General features: G+C 35.1%; 1 protein-coding gene across 1 annotated transcript in view; it reads right to left on the bottom strand.

Moving 5' to 3' along the window:
• KLHL4 (kelch like family member 4) overlaps window positions 1–17,026 on the bottom strand; it is a 45,289-nt gene that overhangs the window by 15,962 nt on the left and 12,301 nt on the right. Inside the window, exons 2-4 of the mRNA XM_074147317.1 lie at window positions 4,671–4,844; window positions 4,083–4,219; window positions 942–1,138 (exon numbers count right to left, since the gene is read on the bottom strand). Coding sequence (XP_074003418.1) covers window positions 942–1,138; window positions 4,083–4,219; window positions 4,671–4,844 — 508 coding nt within the window. The remainder of the gene's footprint in view (window positions 1–941; window positions 1,139–4,082; window positions 4,220–4,670; window positions 4,845–17,026) is intronic.

Below are 17,026 nucleotides of genomic sequence, written 5' to 3'. Positions count from 1 at the left end.
GCTGCTAAACAAACCATTCGTTAGTCTGACAGGAAAGAGCACAACCAGTGCCCTCAATCTGCACATGCCACTCTCATTTATTTCAGCATGTGGAAGTGTACAATCTCTTGCTGGAATGCTCTCAGGATTATGAAGCCTCTAAACTGATTTTGACATGCTAGGCTAATATTTCAAGCATAAAGCTGCCATGTGTCTCCTAACAAGTAATTCTTTTTATATCTATTTAGCTGTAGCAGTTGCTATTCTTTTTGTGTTTAAAGTTGCTATAGCACATCTTGTTGCCCTGAATATTTATCCCTTGGTTTGGTTTCACAGCAAGCTATCTCGCTTCTCTTTTTTCCACGCTCTGAATATTCATTCCTTGCTTTGAGCCAGAGGAGGATTATGCTCTCGTCAGGGATGTGCTTCTTTTTAGCATCCCTAATCTTTCCCATACATACTATATTTTGGCTACTTTTATGTGTGTCTCACCTTAAAATCAGCTTTAGAATTTTCTTTGTGTTGAATCAAAGGCACAAGAATGAGCCATTGCTGCTTGCCACTTGACATTAGCCATGTTAAGGCCCTATTACATTTTTTGGAAGAAACGCGTACTAATCATACTGCAAATTTAAGTTCAGTAAATACATCCTTCTGCAAGGCAGAACTCTGAAATGGTAAACATCAGAACTGAATATTTGTTTTTCTAAGCATGCTTTTCTCTGCTTCCGATACTTCTGTAACAGTCACAGTTCTTTCCCTTTGGAGACAGAGCTGTGTCAGGGACTTTGCAGAACTGACCCTGTCAGCATAGGAAGAGCAGAGCCGCTGCGTCGGTCTTGGAGAGAGCAGCACCCCTGAGCCCTCAGCTGGCTCCCTTTCACTAAAGCCCGTATGTTTTCCAGGAGGGTATTCACACTTGCTGTTAACATTATAATTGCAAAGCAGATTGTTTGTCTTACCATAGTGTATGTGTGTGCCACCTTCAGGAGCTCTGTGCAGCCCTGAGCATCTCCAAAAGAGCGAATCCCCAGGCAGTTGGAAGGATGGAGCTGCTTCATGAGGAAGTTGCAGCATACCTCAATAACCTGGGAGAGCTGGAGAAGACAAGCTGCAGCTAGCAAACTTTCTATAGTGTCTTCCTTTAACTCTAGAATACCTGTGCAGTTTGCATATAGGGGGAAAAAAAGGTTTTCAGTCATTTTCTTTGTATTTTTATTCCTTGAAAGCTTCCCACTCCCCGATTTTTCTCCTCCTCTGAAAAATTTTGAAAAGAAGTGTCCTGTGATTCACAAATTCATTTTACTTTCTTGCTGAAGGTGAAGGATTCTTAAATATATGTTTTAACAGACTTAAAGGATTTGGTGGATTCTGAATACAATGATTGGAATATTTTTATTGGAGCTTTAACAGTATTAAATCTGATTTTGCCTGTAAAAAGTAAAAGAAAAAGAAAGGTATGGAGAAAAATCTTTCCTAAAATTCATATATTATTAATTCATTAAAATATATAACATAATTTTATATTACACAGAAGAACTTCAGTATCAATAGCTAGGAAATTACAGCAGTGTGTGCAGGAAACGTAATTTCTTCCATCATCTTCTAGTAGATTTGAAGTTTTAATAAAATCATTACATGATGTGAGGACTTTGGTAACTTCCTAGATGGACTGAAAGGTGTTATTTTAATAAGATCTTCCATTCTTGTTGCTCAGTGGATGGATCCATTCTGTAGTTGATTCGTAGCACTAAAATCCTATTCTGAAAGAAGAACTGGGGGGTTTTTTATGACTGCATTTTCCATTTATCATTACAACATCCAGTTGCCTCAGAAACATTAATTTCTTTTCCAGCTTCTTCAGTGAAAGGATGATACACGCTATCTCCACTTAACACGTGGATAATGGTGGTATTGAGAGATTACAGTCAAAATTATCATCAGATTAGAACTGTAAGAGGTTTCTTGTCTAAAGTTCACTCCTGATTTATTTCAGTAGAATATATAAATAATTCTGAAAGTTATAGCTCTCATCCCTAAAGTCACATTTATATTTCATTACCTAGGAAAAAAGTAGCACTCAGTTTAGAGGCTTGGTTATTATCACATGAAAACCTATGACAGAGGCAGTAGGAAAAGTCAGTTTTCCATAGCAGTCTTCAGCAGTCTTAACTGACCACAATCCTATCTCTTCCTGATGTCCTTTGCTTTGTAACTTAAATAATACCTTCCAAGTTCTGCAAGAAATGAGGAAGGGCTGGCAGGATGCAGAACGGGGCAATGTCTGGGCTTGATTTTTACTGTACAACTCAAAATAGTTACTGAATATATATAGCAAAATTGGTACATGTTTGTGTAAATAAAGAATCCAATATAATGCCTCAAAGCAGAGGGAATCCTGATTTCACAAGCCAACTTAACACTGTTTCATAGTCTGGTGTTTGCTTTTGTAGTCTTGTATATGATCTTTCATATGGTTTTGCATTAAGTAAACTAAAAGAGATTAAATTTAATCGTGGGATGATTTCGAGATACACGTGGATAATAAGCAGCCCACCACCCAGCTTCTTTGCGCTTCTACTAATCTATTTCCTTGGGTAATGTATGCTAATTCAGTGCCACAGTATCACTGCATTATACGTGTTATGCAGCATTCCCTCTGGCCCTCTCTATTTATCCCCTTGTTTGCACCCACAAACGGGGTCTATTTTGTGTATAGAAACTTACGTTTCTGAACTGGGTTGCAGAGTGCTTAACCTTCTCGAGATTTCTCTATGCAACAGTCCAGATTTATGAAGTGCCTGATGTAGCAAGTGAAGAATCTCCTACTTCTAACATTTATGCTAATGCCAATATGGTGAATATAATGAGGTCTGTTTTACTTTGATTTTTTTTTTTTTAGTTTCTCTAAACCCTTTTAAAGTACAATAAAAATATCGACAGGTAATTCTGATGTATCTTCCAGCCTTTTGGAAGGAATCTCAGTATCAAAATTGTGTTATTTCATTCAAAAGCAAACAAACAATGTCCTGTGTGGGACGTCAGACAACAAGGATTTCGTGAATGTTATTGATAACAGCGGTTAGCTGAGGGGATGGATCAGTTTATGAGCAAGCGTTCATAAAATCAGAAAGTTGTTACTCTCGTCAGTTAAGTGTTGTTACTTCCGGGGGGAGTAATTTTCTCCTTTTGAGATTTGGGCATTTTTTGTCACAGAACTGCACAACTTGGTAGGGGGAAAAGAGTTTCCCTTTTCCCTTTCTGGCTGGAGTAGCTGCTGTCTGCACTGAGAAGCTTGTCAAGTACCAGAATGTGCAGACTTCAGTATCTGCATAGGTTTGAATGATCTGGATGTTTCTGTTTGTAATATATACTAACATAGCCGTCATGTTCTACAGCATTTTTACCTCAATATAGAGCAGATGAAAAGGATTTCACAGTTCTCTGCTTGGTCTTTTGGGGTATTTGGTTCAACCATTTCAGATTCAGCAATACAGGGGTAAATGTGGAAAATCGGAGAAAATAACATAGGGAAAAAAATATATATAGCATTCTGGTATTAAAATAAAATATTTAATTTCAGTACAATAAAATATCTATTTTTCAAGAGAACATACACCTTTTTCAGAATGTGGTGGCACTTTCTTGTGGTAAAAGTTGCTCTACTTACGGGTGTGATCGTATTTGTATTTTCCTCAGATTATTCCTACACAAGAGCCTTGAGTGAGCCAAATGACTGCCACCCAGGCAGACCATTTCTATAGCTGCCCGTGACAGGAAGGTTCATAGAATACTGTTCTGTGTCACTACATGAAGTGGGCAACAGGCAAAATATGTTCTTCTCTCATTAAAATTTCTAAAATAACTTGTATCTAGAGACAGATGTCCAATATGAATTTATATGTTAACTTTTCTGAATATCTTTTAGTATAAGTTATTATATAAAACAGTAATATTTATTCATCCTCGCTAGAGAAACATGCATATGTGATAGAAACCTATTTATGTACTAGTATGAAATGGAAGAAGTGACAATTATGTATGCATTGAATGGATTTTAGCTTCCTTTACAAGAATGATGTGGGTGATGGAGGAGAAATTACCTGTGTAGGCGTAGCGCACCAAAGCTTTCAGCGCATCAGGGTCTACTCCCTCCATCTTGATCTCCTCTTGTTTTGCTTCACGTACATCATTAGTAAACATTGCAGCAAAATAATCAGACGCTGCACTGAGAACCAACCTTGAAATAAAAGCATTTTAGGGGGACTGCAAATTACTTTATGATCTCAATAGCAAGCGTGAAAGTTAGTATTTATATAATAAATTGTGTGTGTGCAATTGAAACATTAGCATAGTTTTCAAATCTTATAGCAGTGAACAATAAAGTTAAAAGGGTAATTGTAATCTAATTTTCTCCCATATGCTTGTTCAGGCAGATTTTTTTCACTGATCTTGCTGTAGTTTGACAGCAGCAAGAAGGGAAGATGGACAATATCAATGGTTCATATTAAAATGTCATTCTATTTGAAATAATGAATATGAAACATTGATCGTATCATTTTATTTCATTGTTAGTTGATGTCCTAGTTATAATAACCATTCGTTCATAACTAAACAAGGTAGCCATAAATTGACCCAGCATTTGGAAATTTCAGGCTTTGAAGACATGTAAACAACACTGGGAAATGTACCTGTGAGCTGGAATCTTTTGGTCACCAACTATGAGAAGAACATCGCACAGCTGCTTCTGCTGCAGATAATTTTCCATTTTGCGGAAAGTTTGCTCTGCGTGGTTTGTAGACTGGAAATACTCATCTGAGCCACTGGTGTTCATCCCAAGGAGGGAGCTGCTGGTCCTTGACAGCCTGCAAGGGAAAGAGGCGGTGTGAGAGTGCAGCATTGTAAATGCTGATAATGTTCGAATGGCCTCACAGAAATGTTTAAAATTATAAAGCTCTTATGATCCTGGTCTTACTATGCTACTATGCTTTCTTCCTTTTTTTTTTTTTTTCTGTTTGATATCTGCAAGTTTCCTACAGTTCAGTGTAGTAGGTGGTGCTGCTGAGTTTTCTACTTTATATCAGTTTTGTGTCAATCGTGCACTGTTTGCACAGCATTGACGTGCAAAATGCAGCCTCCTGATCATTCACTAACAGAATACATAAAAAGCAAAACTATTTTCCTGTGATAGTAATACCTAAAATATCTTTTGGTATGAATTTTTGGTTTTTAAATGTCTTTAGATCTTCTTTCTGTTTCTCTTCATACTTTGTACATTAGATTACATTACTAAATGGGAATGAATCAGAAGAAAATTTGGCAAGGACCATATAATTCTAGGCAAATTACCAAATTAAAAGTTGATGAAATCAGTACATTATATAGCCTTTAGAATTTGAATGCAAATAATAAAGTTGAACTAATTTCTCTGCCTTTTCATGGAAACATACATTATAAATATATTCCTCTCACTCCAGAATTCTGTTAGCTCTTCCACTTATAAATATCCTTGAAAACTCTATACATAATTTCTCTTAGCTCACTGTTTTTTTAAGACATCATTCCTTACTGACTTTTGTTATGGATTATGTTGCAGACTGAAATGCCTTTTTGACATTTTCTTAGAAAAATACTTATTTTTATATTCATCTGTTTTTAGTAAAATAGTAATGGATTTGTTGATATACATATATGTGACATCTTTAAAATGCTGCAATCTTCAACGCTATTTTAGTTTAAGATTTTTTTTAGAAAAATGTTTCCTCAGTTTAATGTCATATATTATTAAAATGGAAAGCACTTGTTTTTTAAATTTTCAAGCCCAACTAGGAAATAATGGCAGCTGGTTGACTAAATTTACTGGTTGTCCTTGATACTGTTAGTGCATATTCATAAATGATTAGGAGAGATAAAATCTATCATGAATTAAATGTATTAAATTTAGCAGAATATTGGATTACATTCACAATTAGACATCTAGCTCAGAAAGTATAGAAATAAAAATGAGTAAATCAGGTTGAATCAGTAATATTATCAGAAAATAGAGATAAGTTAGATCATACATTTTCAAAGATCATACCTCATTAAATAGCTAATCAGAATTCAAGGGGAATAATTAGAAATCAAATTATAATGTAATATTGAACTGAGACACAATAGAGTTTTCCATCCCCTCTGCAATACAAGACAGCTACTGTACATCAGCGCTTTTCAGAGTGGCACAGAACAAAATGACAGTTGGTATAGATATTCTGTGTCTGGGTTTTTCCACATGTATCTCTTTCTTCTATCTGAAAATCTATCAATACGAAGTTTTCTGGATCTATATATTGCATTTATAGACATCCCACCACCCATTTCAGATACGGCATCTTTTGTGCACTGATATGTCAAAAGCCTTCAGATCCCCAGTGCCCAGTGTACTTGATGCCTTTCAGATGCACCAGAGTTCAACGTATTCATTCAGGCCTGGCCCTGGCAAACTCATTGGATTTGGAAGATCATTTACAGTCTGCAGAGACACGTTATTTCTGGTGTAACTGAGGTATGTCAGCCCTGAGGTGGATGTGACCGTCACCTGACAAACAGCAGACCTAATGCATCCGAAATTCTCAGATGCACTGCGCGTGTGCACCGTTTGTTCACGTGGGTTTCTGTCTGGGCAACCTCAGATTGTGCTACTAATTGCAAACACATTAGGATATACTAAAACTGCAATAAACTCTCTGGCTTTCTTTTGAAGCTCTTTATTACAATTTAAAATGCATTTTCTTTTCTTTTTTTTTTATAAAGAAAAAGGGGGAAATCAAGAGTTCACCTATAATGTATATCCTTTGTAGTTTATAGCTTACAAAAATTAATTTGTCTCAGTGAGTTTAATGATTATACTTTTTTATTTGTTTTCTTTCAATGCTTCATTGAAAATGAAGAAGCTGCAAAATTGGATTATATGCTCATTAGTTTTGCTCAGCTAGTTGATGCCAAATTCACACTCTGTAACTATCATGGTTTGCTATTTACCTCTAATGCTTTCTTTAACATTTTTCAGAAAGTTATTTTTTCAAAAATATCTTCTTTTAATATTCATTCTATCCACTTTAAGTATGTAGTACATTGCGCTTATCCTTGATATTTGCAGAAATCAACTAAAATAATACTCAACCATCTCTATTGCAATTGCACAGTACCACTTTCTTGAAATGAATGAATAATCACCTATAGCATGTATATATTTATGGGTAGAGCAATCATTTTTAAATTTTAAACTGCAAATACTTACAAAGGGACTTAAAGTCTAATAATTTCCTTCAGTCCTGGGTACTTTTCTCACATGTTTTGCAGAGTGACCTTTAACTACAGCAGGAGTATTGCTAACATAATTAATTATTTCAAAGACAAATGTCTTCAGAGACTGAAAAACACTGGAAGCAAAAAAAGCACTCCATTAACTTTGTTAATATTAATATTATAATTGCTGGTTTATCTTCAGCAGCTGATTCAAAATGGCAGCTTAGTGTATTACGGAAGGGAAAAATTAAATTCAAAGATAAAAAATTATATATTTTACTTAATGTATAACTATCACTGCAGAGAACTCAAATATTGACCTTCAGAATATGGTGCTGGGGATCAGTGAACTAAAGAAGACGGAGATTAAAGTACCTTGAAGAAAAAGTCAGCAAAAATATCCTTCAGTCTGATGCCTTTATGTTGAATTGTAATAGGGGATGCTGTGGAGTGTAGTACAAAGACAGGCAAGGTAGGTGCAAACGTATGAATGTGTCTGCCTGTCACACCTTGTTCTGTGTGATATGGATTAGTGTGCTGAGAACAATACATTTAGAGAACTTGAGGTTCATGTGAACTTACTCAGAAAAGAAGGCTGTAGAAGATGGAGAAATATTTGTTTTCTATAAAATGTGTACAAGTTTGGACAAACAAAATCTGAATATTGAGTAATAAAAGTTTCCAAAAATGTATTAGCCCTGTGATGACCAAGGAATTAGTTTTCTACTCAGTCAAGAGGGAAAATTATCAAGGAACTGTTCTGAAGAATCAGCAACCCAGATTGCTTAATGTCTTTGTTGTGTTTGTGTTCACTAGGATGCTGAGTTGTGTTAACAACATTAGCATTAGTTATAAGGGCTTAAGAACATGGATTAGCCTAGAGAAAGCAGAGATAAATTGATATTTAAATGATTCCAAAGTAGCTGAGCTCTATGAATTTCATCTTCAGAGTTTTCCTATAAGGACTTCTGGAGGATAGTGAAAATATGACACCATTTTTAAACAGAAGCAAAATGAAATTTTGAAACAGAAAATATAAACTGAAAACTTGAACAAATAATCAAAAAGCATTAAGTGTCTACATGATAACAAGGAGAGAAATACCAGCCAGCATGGCTGCTCAGAACGAATCATGTCCTAACAACTTTTTCTTTTTTGACAAGATAACAAAGCTTACTGGGAGAAAAACAGTAGTTGTCAGAAGTCATCTTGACTTTTGGATGACTTCTGACAGTATTTCACATGACACTTTCAAAATTGAGCTAGGATGGCATGTTTTCAGTGTAATAAATGTAAGAGATATAAACAATATGTATATCTACTATTGAAAATCTATCAGCAATTCACTTTCAAAGGCAGACGATGTTCTGAATGCATTCCAGGTAAATTCTGCTTCTGATGCTGCTCCATATTTTTATTACAGACAAGCATAAGAGAGAAATAAGTTTTAAGTCTTGCATTGATATATGATAGCAAGTCAAACTTTTTCAGAGCAGAATTTCAATTCAGGGAGCCATCTTTGCCTTTGTCCTTTTTGAAATTTAGCCAAATTTTTACTTATCAAAGTTGTGCTGACACCTGCACGTGAGTAATTACCTGAATGAAACACAAGCTAAGAAATGGCAGCTGAGGTAACAGCTAGATTATACTGGACACCAAACAAGCTGTGACTCAAAAACAGTGCTGTGGACGTAAAACTTCATCATTTCTTTGGTCAGGAGAAATGATGTGATGAGCTTTGTGGTTCATTCCAGGCCAACAGTTCCTTAAATTTCTGAATTATGTTAAAATTATTTTGTCTTCATAAAGTACTCTTCATTAATCAGACCAGCACTCTTCATTAATCAGTATATAAAGGATAAATTCAATTTTCCTCATTATTTAATTAGAACATGATAAAACATAAATGCCAGTTATTTGCCATGTCCTTTTTAAAATTCAGTATGTTCTTAAAGTGCCTCATTAAGTGGCCAAAATCCATATGGCCAAAATCCAGAAAACAAACCTGATGATAAGGAAGCTTAGAAGCATAATATTGCATGAAAACCAGGTGATGAAATGCAGTGTTTAATTTTGTTGTTCTTAATAAGGCTATTATTTATATTTTTATGATGACCAGTTCTCTCTTGGATATTTGTTGAATGTACTTAATTAATCTGCTATAATATTTGTGAAATTTAATCAAATTTAATTAATTGTGAAGTTTAATCAAGTAACAATTCAGTTATTGGTGTTACTTACAGATTTTGATTTTGGATCAGCTTATCTCTGCACTGTAAGTCATATCAGCTATCAGCAGCAAACTGGATACCAGTTAGAGGCATTAGACATCCTGAGGACTTTATCATAGCCGAAAACATCAGTGTGACTTCAGCTTTGTGGTGCACTGTATTTGCTTTAGTGGTGACAAGGCTTGAGAAAAAAACTGCAACTTCATCAATTCAGTTTGTTTGTGCAGCAATATTTACAATGCAACTCATCATTTTTTTTTCTCTCATTTGTTTCTGCTTATTCAAGAAAATTGGAGTCAGCCCCCATGTAGGCAGGCTCTCTCCTGTGCTGCTCTTTGAGCTCTGCCCCTCTGTCTGTTGGGCAGTGTCGTGGGGCTGGAGATTGAGAGGTGCCTTTTTCCTAGGGCAAGTCATAGGACTGTAGCATCTGTTAGAGATAAACCACATCAGTTGGCTGAGAAATAAGAAAAATATTTCAGTTAGGAAGCCATTTCTGAACACAGACAAAATAATGATTAACTCGACGCACCTGTACTAATTGCTTGCTGATATATTTATGTCACATCAGTAACTGTCCCAACCTCCGCCTTAAAACGTCTACTGCAATTTTCTCCTTTATTATTTATTCTTTGGAAATATAACAGCTAAATATTGTGTAGAAGTTTTTAGAGAATGGGTAAAAAACTTTGATCCAAAGGAGTATAGAAAATTGTACTATATATTGATGACTGCTGAGGTAGTAACATGAGGTGGTAACAATGACAGAAAATGATGTAGCAAACTAAGAAATAAGCTATTGAAATGTATAATTATTTAAGTTATTGGAGAGACTGCTGACTTCTGTCTGAATTGAAAGTTCATACTGACAATTCCTTTAGAATGTGGAGCTCTTGAAACTGCCTGTTTTTAAAATTTTTGTATTGCTTGTATTAATATAAACCTGCCACTTTTCTCAGCTGGCATTAGTTAAAATAACTTTTCCCATTTGGGATTACAAGTACAACTGTTCATATCATTAAGCACAGGAGCTTCAGCGTACCACTGAAAGTACTGGAGCTGGTTTGAGTTTTGTTCTTCCCCCCAGATGTGATAATATACAGATGAATGCCATTATAATTCATATCAGGTTGGGTTTGGGTTAGGATATTTTGAATTCTCCTACAAATAGAAAGCACATATTTGGTGGGGTGATTCCAGTGGAAAACAGAGGCTCCAACCAAACTGCTGAGCCCCTCCAGCCCTTTATGCTGGTATCAGCTGTGGCCACATCGTGATTTCATGTTACAAAGAGGGGTAGATCCAAACACTCTCCCCAGTAAGCTGTTTTCTTTTGGAAATTGTATATTTATTTTTTTAACAGAGGAGATTAATTATAAAACTTTTCCAGGCTCACTGCAGAACAGATTGTTCTTATTAGCATGTGTACTCCCTCAGTTGTTGATTTTTTGCTACTAGGAAGATGGCATGCATTCCTTTATTGGCATCTTCTTTCTACAGTAGACTACAGATAATTATCTGTACAGATAATTAAGAAATGGGTTATTCCTGTGTACATAGTAAATAGTTTCTGTAGTTTATTACTGTGAAAAAGCACAGTAAGATCTGATCCAGATCTTCTTTAGTTGCGCTATAGTACTATGTGAATCGTTTTTGTTCAACTGCTCAAGACATACAATTTAAAATCTCACTATTGTATAAATGCCTATTCAAGAGTCAATGCCTACGGGATTTTGTTACTGAGCTTTGGGGCTCAATTTTGAAAGTTGCTAAGCAGTTTATTGCAGACCCATTCACAAACTTCAAGAGACATTAAAATAAGGAGTCAGCCGGCCTCCACTTCTCTCTAGTCAGAATGATAGGTTGGGAAGGGCCATGGAGTGAGTCCCATTGGCCTCTGTGGCTTTGCATGCAGTGCCCCACACTGCCTTCCCAAAAGGACTCAGGGTGGTAGTGCAGCTCCACTGGCAGTAAAATCCACAGCCCTGAGATAGATGCCCAAAGTGCAAGGTTTCTAGTGAGCTGGTGTAAATTGTTGAATTTACTACAAGGACTGTAGGAGGAAAAATCAGAAAATCTTTCTTTTGATATTTGGTGGCCACTGGATTATACAGTATAAGTAGGGACTTTATCACAGTGAACTGCCAGTGTTAAAATTTGTAATATAGTAGGAGTTTTCAATTTAAATAATGATTCTCTTCCTGATTCAGACTAATCTGAACATGAAACTTTACTATAAACATTATGATGGCATTACTTAAGAACACTTATTTCCATAGCATGAGATACTTTCTTAAAAATTAGAGCTCTAGCAATATCCAATCAGTCTGGAGAGCACCCTGCCTGTACATCCATGAGTGTTTTATTATAATAGATATATGTCTGTATTCAATGATGAAGCAAGTATCTCACACAAGTAATTTAAATTAATGCTATCTTAAATCACCATTCAAGAACATTATCCTCCAGGAGAATATAACACTGTATTCATTTACATTATGTAATACAGAATCATAACTAAATTAAATGTTTCAGGTTAAAAGATAGGAGTATGTATATTACTGTCTTAAAATTAACCTTTGCTCTGATACTGCCAAAGGTAGTGGGAGCTACTTATTTCAAATACCGATGTGCCTTTTTTCTCAGATCATAAACAGTGCTTGAGTTCACTTTTTGCTCTTGGTTTGCATGTTTGTAAAAACTATCATCTTACCATTCATAGATAGAATGTTTTAAAGTATATATTTTTGAGATTACAAGTAAGTGCTGACTGAAAATTAGTTTAGAATTAATCAGATGAAAAATCTGCATGCCATTCCTTTATAACTGTCTTGGTAACTACTCAAAGTTGAGCAGATGCCATATAAGGATAAGGAAATTACAAGAATTGAATTTAAAAAATTGAATCTTGCTCTGTAACTGTGGTTCATCAGTAATAAAGTCAATTTCCATACACTGATATCAATAGTTGTTTATGAACTAACTTAAAAGTTTGATTAGAAAATACTAGGTTAAATACTGATGTTGGAAGGAGCAAGATCATAGAAACTGAAGACATTAGCCATGGTGTTGTTTATACAAGTGATGATTATGACCTGTAGTAATTATTTATTATAGCAACCAGAAGCCTATCCTTTTCTCTGAACCAGCATGCTGAACCACTAATGTGCTGATTCAACTATTTTCTGCAGAAGAAGGAAGTATTTCCCTGCATGGGAATATTGTATGTCTGCTATGGTGAATATTGTTGTATCATTTTTAAACAAAGTTATATTAATTTTTCCTAAGACAAATAATGTAATCACGAAGTTGTTGTACCTGGAAATTTACCACACAAGGTGTATATATAATGTAAACTATGAGGAATACTTCATTGTCTTGCTTAACACAGACTCCCAACAGTACAGGAAGCATTCTGCAGTTGTCACTGCAATGCATGATTTCTAATCCAACATTTATATTATGTGATTATGTTGGAGGGAAATTAAAAGTCATAAAGGAGAAATTCAGTGAGGTTGACTACTTCTCGCTCAGCTTTCTTGTACATAGTGATAACATTGTTAGATAATATAATAGCATCTTTCTAAAGAACAAAAAATGATGTGACCTGAAGGCATGATATAGCACTATCTCAAACTGTCAAAATGTACAAAATGAAAAGTAGTGACTAAATGCTGGACATGAGCTTGCTTATTATTATTTACCCTTTATTTAGAGGACACAAAAATTAATACAAGCCAATGGCAAAAAATTCTGGTTTAAATTCCAAGCATGACTATTGCCAGATGAAACTAAGTAAGTCCATGTTTCCTACTTCATCAAGCACCTTTCAGAAAGACTCCTGATGGGAGAGATTGTGGGGAAGAAAACCTGCTTTATGCTATTCTCTTTCACTGTTTTTGGGAAAAGTGGAACAAAGAGGAGCTTGGGAGACACAAGTATAAGAAAAAAATGAATATGAAGTGGTTCCATCTCCAGTGAACAGAATTTTGGAAAGCCAGAGAGTAACAGTCTTGATAGCAACAATCCTTGCCCCTGTCGTTTTGAGACTTGCAGATAATCAGGTATGAATGCTGCTGTGAGATTTATTAAGACCCCTTGATTTATGAAAACTCATACCGCTACCATAATACCTTAATACATGCTTGTCACCTCTTTTTTTTTTTTTTACTTCACCAAAGGCAAAGGGACTCTATTCTTGTGCTTGCCATGACCATTTAATTTTTTGCATCTTTTTCTTTTCTATTTTATCTGTTTACATTCTACCTAAGTAATAACAAGACTTAAATGGGAAAATGCGGTAATCTCCACTTCAGGTGAAGGCACCACTTTAAATTTCACTTCACTTTATATAATATTTCCCTAGTAACGTAAAATTCTATGGGCTTGTTCCAAAATATCTCCTCACCTGACTCATGTGATGTGCTGGATTCCTCATTCAAGGCTAAACACTACTGCAATGCAAAACAATGTGTGATTCTTAACCTATTCAGCCAGCGTGCCCTGTTCAACAGGTGTGCTGTAAGAGTATTTAACAGGTCAGTCTCAAAGCTACTGTTCTTTCTCTCCAAATTAAGGGGAAAGGGAATGTTTGCAACTCTCTTATCTACAGCTGAGGATTAACAGAGGATACAAAGAAGTGATTAAAACCAAAATCACCTACTTATTTGTAAGACTCTTCTTACTACTGACCTGAGCTGGTTTCATGTTGGTATCTTCAGACTTTTTGGTTTTGTACTATTCCTTTTAGCCTGTCATAATTACAGATTATTTTAGAAAAGAGTGAGAGAATGTGTATAAAGGTATGGTCAGCCTCATACAGAAAGCACACTTGAGAGGTAGACTTAAGTTTTCTATTCTGTAAGGTTTTGTTAGAAATATAATTTTATCTATAGTCAATTCCTCCTTCTTCTTAATTGTGTAATTATACCCTGAGAGTGTTTCCCTCTGTTACAGCCAAATATTTCTATGTGTTCATAGGTAGAGATATCCTGATACCAAAGTATTCTCCAACTAGTTGTTATCTTCTAGTTTTCTGTGTCAGAAAACGTAACTCAAACCTAGGTTTAGAAAGGTATTAAAATAACTTAGCCTGCTTTATTCATATCTGGCTCAATTGAGTGGATTTGCTTTGAAGTCAGTACAAGAAACACAGCATACACTGAATACCCTCCCATATATACCAGAAGGAATTGTTAGTTATAAATTATACAGACTGTTGTGCTTTATCTCCTGCTCTTATTGTTGGTCACTGACTTCAATTTTTATAAAATTTGAGAAATTTCTCACTATTCATTAATATATGCAATTTTGCTCATGTCAGAAATTAATGTCCACTGAACATAGAATATGCTTCCTCATAACAATAAAACCTCTATTCATTAGAGTCCATAGCATCTTGGTAAGATAGAGAGTTGTCTTTACAACCTTTACAGATAGGCTATTAGGACTACTTTTATTTGGCAGTATCAAGTGTATTTAACACTATTTCTGATTATTTATCTTAAGAAAACCTGTACTCTTGATACAGTTGGTGACTTGGTATTTATCTTGGCAGATAATAGTGATAACTACTCCAACAAGCCAGGGTCTATGTCAATGTGAGCTTACTGTAATTGAATTGGAATAAAAATAACTGATCTAAATAACGTAGTATATGAAGTCAGAAGAAAAATAAAGAAAAGCTGAAAAGCACAAGTGGAACTGATATGAACTGTGGAAAAAAATGCTAATAGTATTATTATGACAATTTTTTTCCTGGAGTGCCTATACTATTCACTATTCTAGGCTGGAGGAAGGCAAACTCACATTATAATGTGATCTTACAAAAAAAATAACATAGCAATTTTATCATGTTTATTCAATAAAATATGTATTGCAACTTTTCCTGGGGTCGTAATATAACAATAATTAAATGAAGCATGTGTTAATATACTATCATAGATAGTCTTGATAGAAAAAAACCAAATTTTTGCTTAGCTTTGTTTTCTGCCTCCTGAAGAAGGAATTAATTATTAAGGTTACTTGCACTCTGTATTGTTTCAGTGAAAATATGCTTGAAGATATGCCTTAAATCTATCCATCAGGTTGTGTAGTCTCCATCTTTAGAGGTTTTAAAGACCCAACTGGATAAAGCCCAGAGCAATCTGGGCTGATCTCACAGCTGACCCTCCTTTGAGCAGGGATTGGGCTAGAGACCTCCTGAGATCCCTTCCAATGCAAATTTTTCTGTGATTTTATGATCCTATGATTCCTGGTAATTTGAAAAACTGAAAAGACATAATGATGTACTTAATGAGGATTTCAATTGGAGAGTAAAAAGGCTGTAAGTACATTAATGTAAACACTTTATCTGTTACCATCTAAATGTTTTAACATTTTCCTGAAAGTATTGATGCTCCCCTCTCTGGCAATTATTATGGTCTAGCTTCTCTTTTGGGAAGCTGCTCCGGTTCTCACATAGTTATCTCTTATGACTGTAGAAAACTGCTATTAGTTGTTTAATCTTTGTGCAGTACTGTAACATATATTCTATAGTGTTCCTACAGACCATGTTTCAACCAGCGAGAAGATCAAATGAGAGCTAATCAAATGTTTTAAGGGTAGGTCAGCCTTTCCTGCTCACCTTTTGCTAGACATGTCTGCTGAACATGTCTTTATTGAATAAAATGATGTTCCCTCCAAATTCAATGTGAAATTTGGTATATTAAATTGAACAGGCAAAGCTGAAACTATATTTACGTTGCTTCTGGGTCAGGACCCTTTTTTGCTGGGGACTTATCTGTACACTCGTGGCAAGATAGAAAGGTAACATTAATATTGTAGGTCTTCCTTCCAAATAATCTACATTAGAAATTGGTCTTACATTTGAGAGAGAGTATTTGGGATACAGAGAAACTGAAAAGACCTCAGCAACAGTTTGTAGAATAAAAAAGTAACAGATGAGAAAGTTAGAAGTCTAGAAATTAGAAATTTCACATTGCAGTTATGTTATTCTCCAAAATTATTTTAAAATATATATATGTATAAAGTTATGATTGAAAGCTACTTATTAGACAAGGTAAAAATTTGTGGGTTTTACCATGAATTAATTAATGAAGTGTCACAGCAGTAGCCAGTAAAAGTGAAATAACAGCCTTTTCACTTAATGGCTTGACATACGGGGAACAACAAAGGATGATTTAGGAACTGTAGAGACTTAAAAGAAAACAACTTGCAAAAATTCAAAGATGAGGTATCAACCTGATATCTTGTTTAAAATATATAAGGAAATAATTCCAGATTCCAGATGAAGCATAAAAGCTCAAGAGCTTGCTAGTAAACATATCAGAGCTTTGTTGCTCCACAACAGGCCAAACTGTCTTTCCAGTCTGAACAACTGACTTTGTTCTTTTACTCGTTGTATTAAGTTCAGGTTCAAATTCACTGTAACACTTAAGTGAAAAAGTATAAGGAAACTTTAAACAGCTACTAATAATTGATCTACATATTGAACGAGGAGGTAAGAGGCACACATGAGCTCTTGCTTTGTG

This window comes from Numenius arquata, chromosome 5 (genome assembly GCF_964106895.1).
Source record: "Numenius arquata chromosome 5, bNumArq3.hap1.1, whole genome shotgun sequence".
Classification (NCBI taxonomy): domain Eukaryota; kingdom Metazoa; phylum Chordata; class Aves; order Charadriiformes; family Scolopacidae; genus Numenius; species Numenius arquata.
Note: the sequence above shows the minus strand (reverse complement) of the source record. Positions and strands in the feature narration are given on the sequence as shown.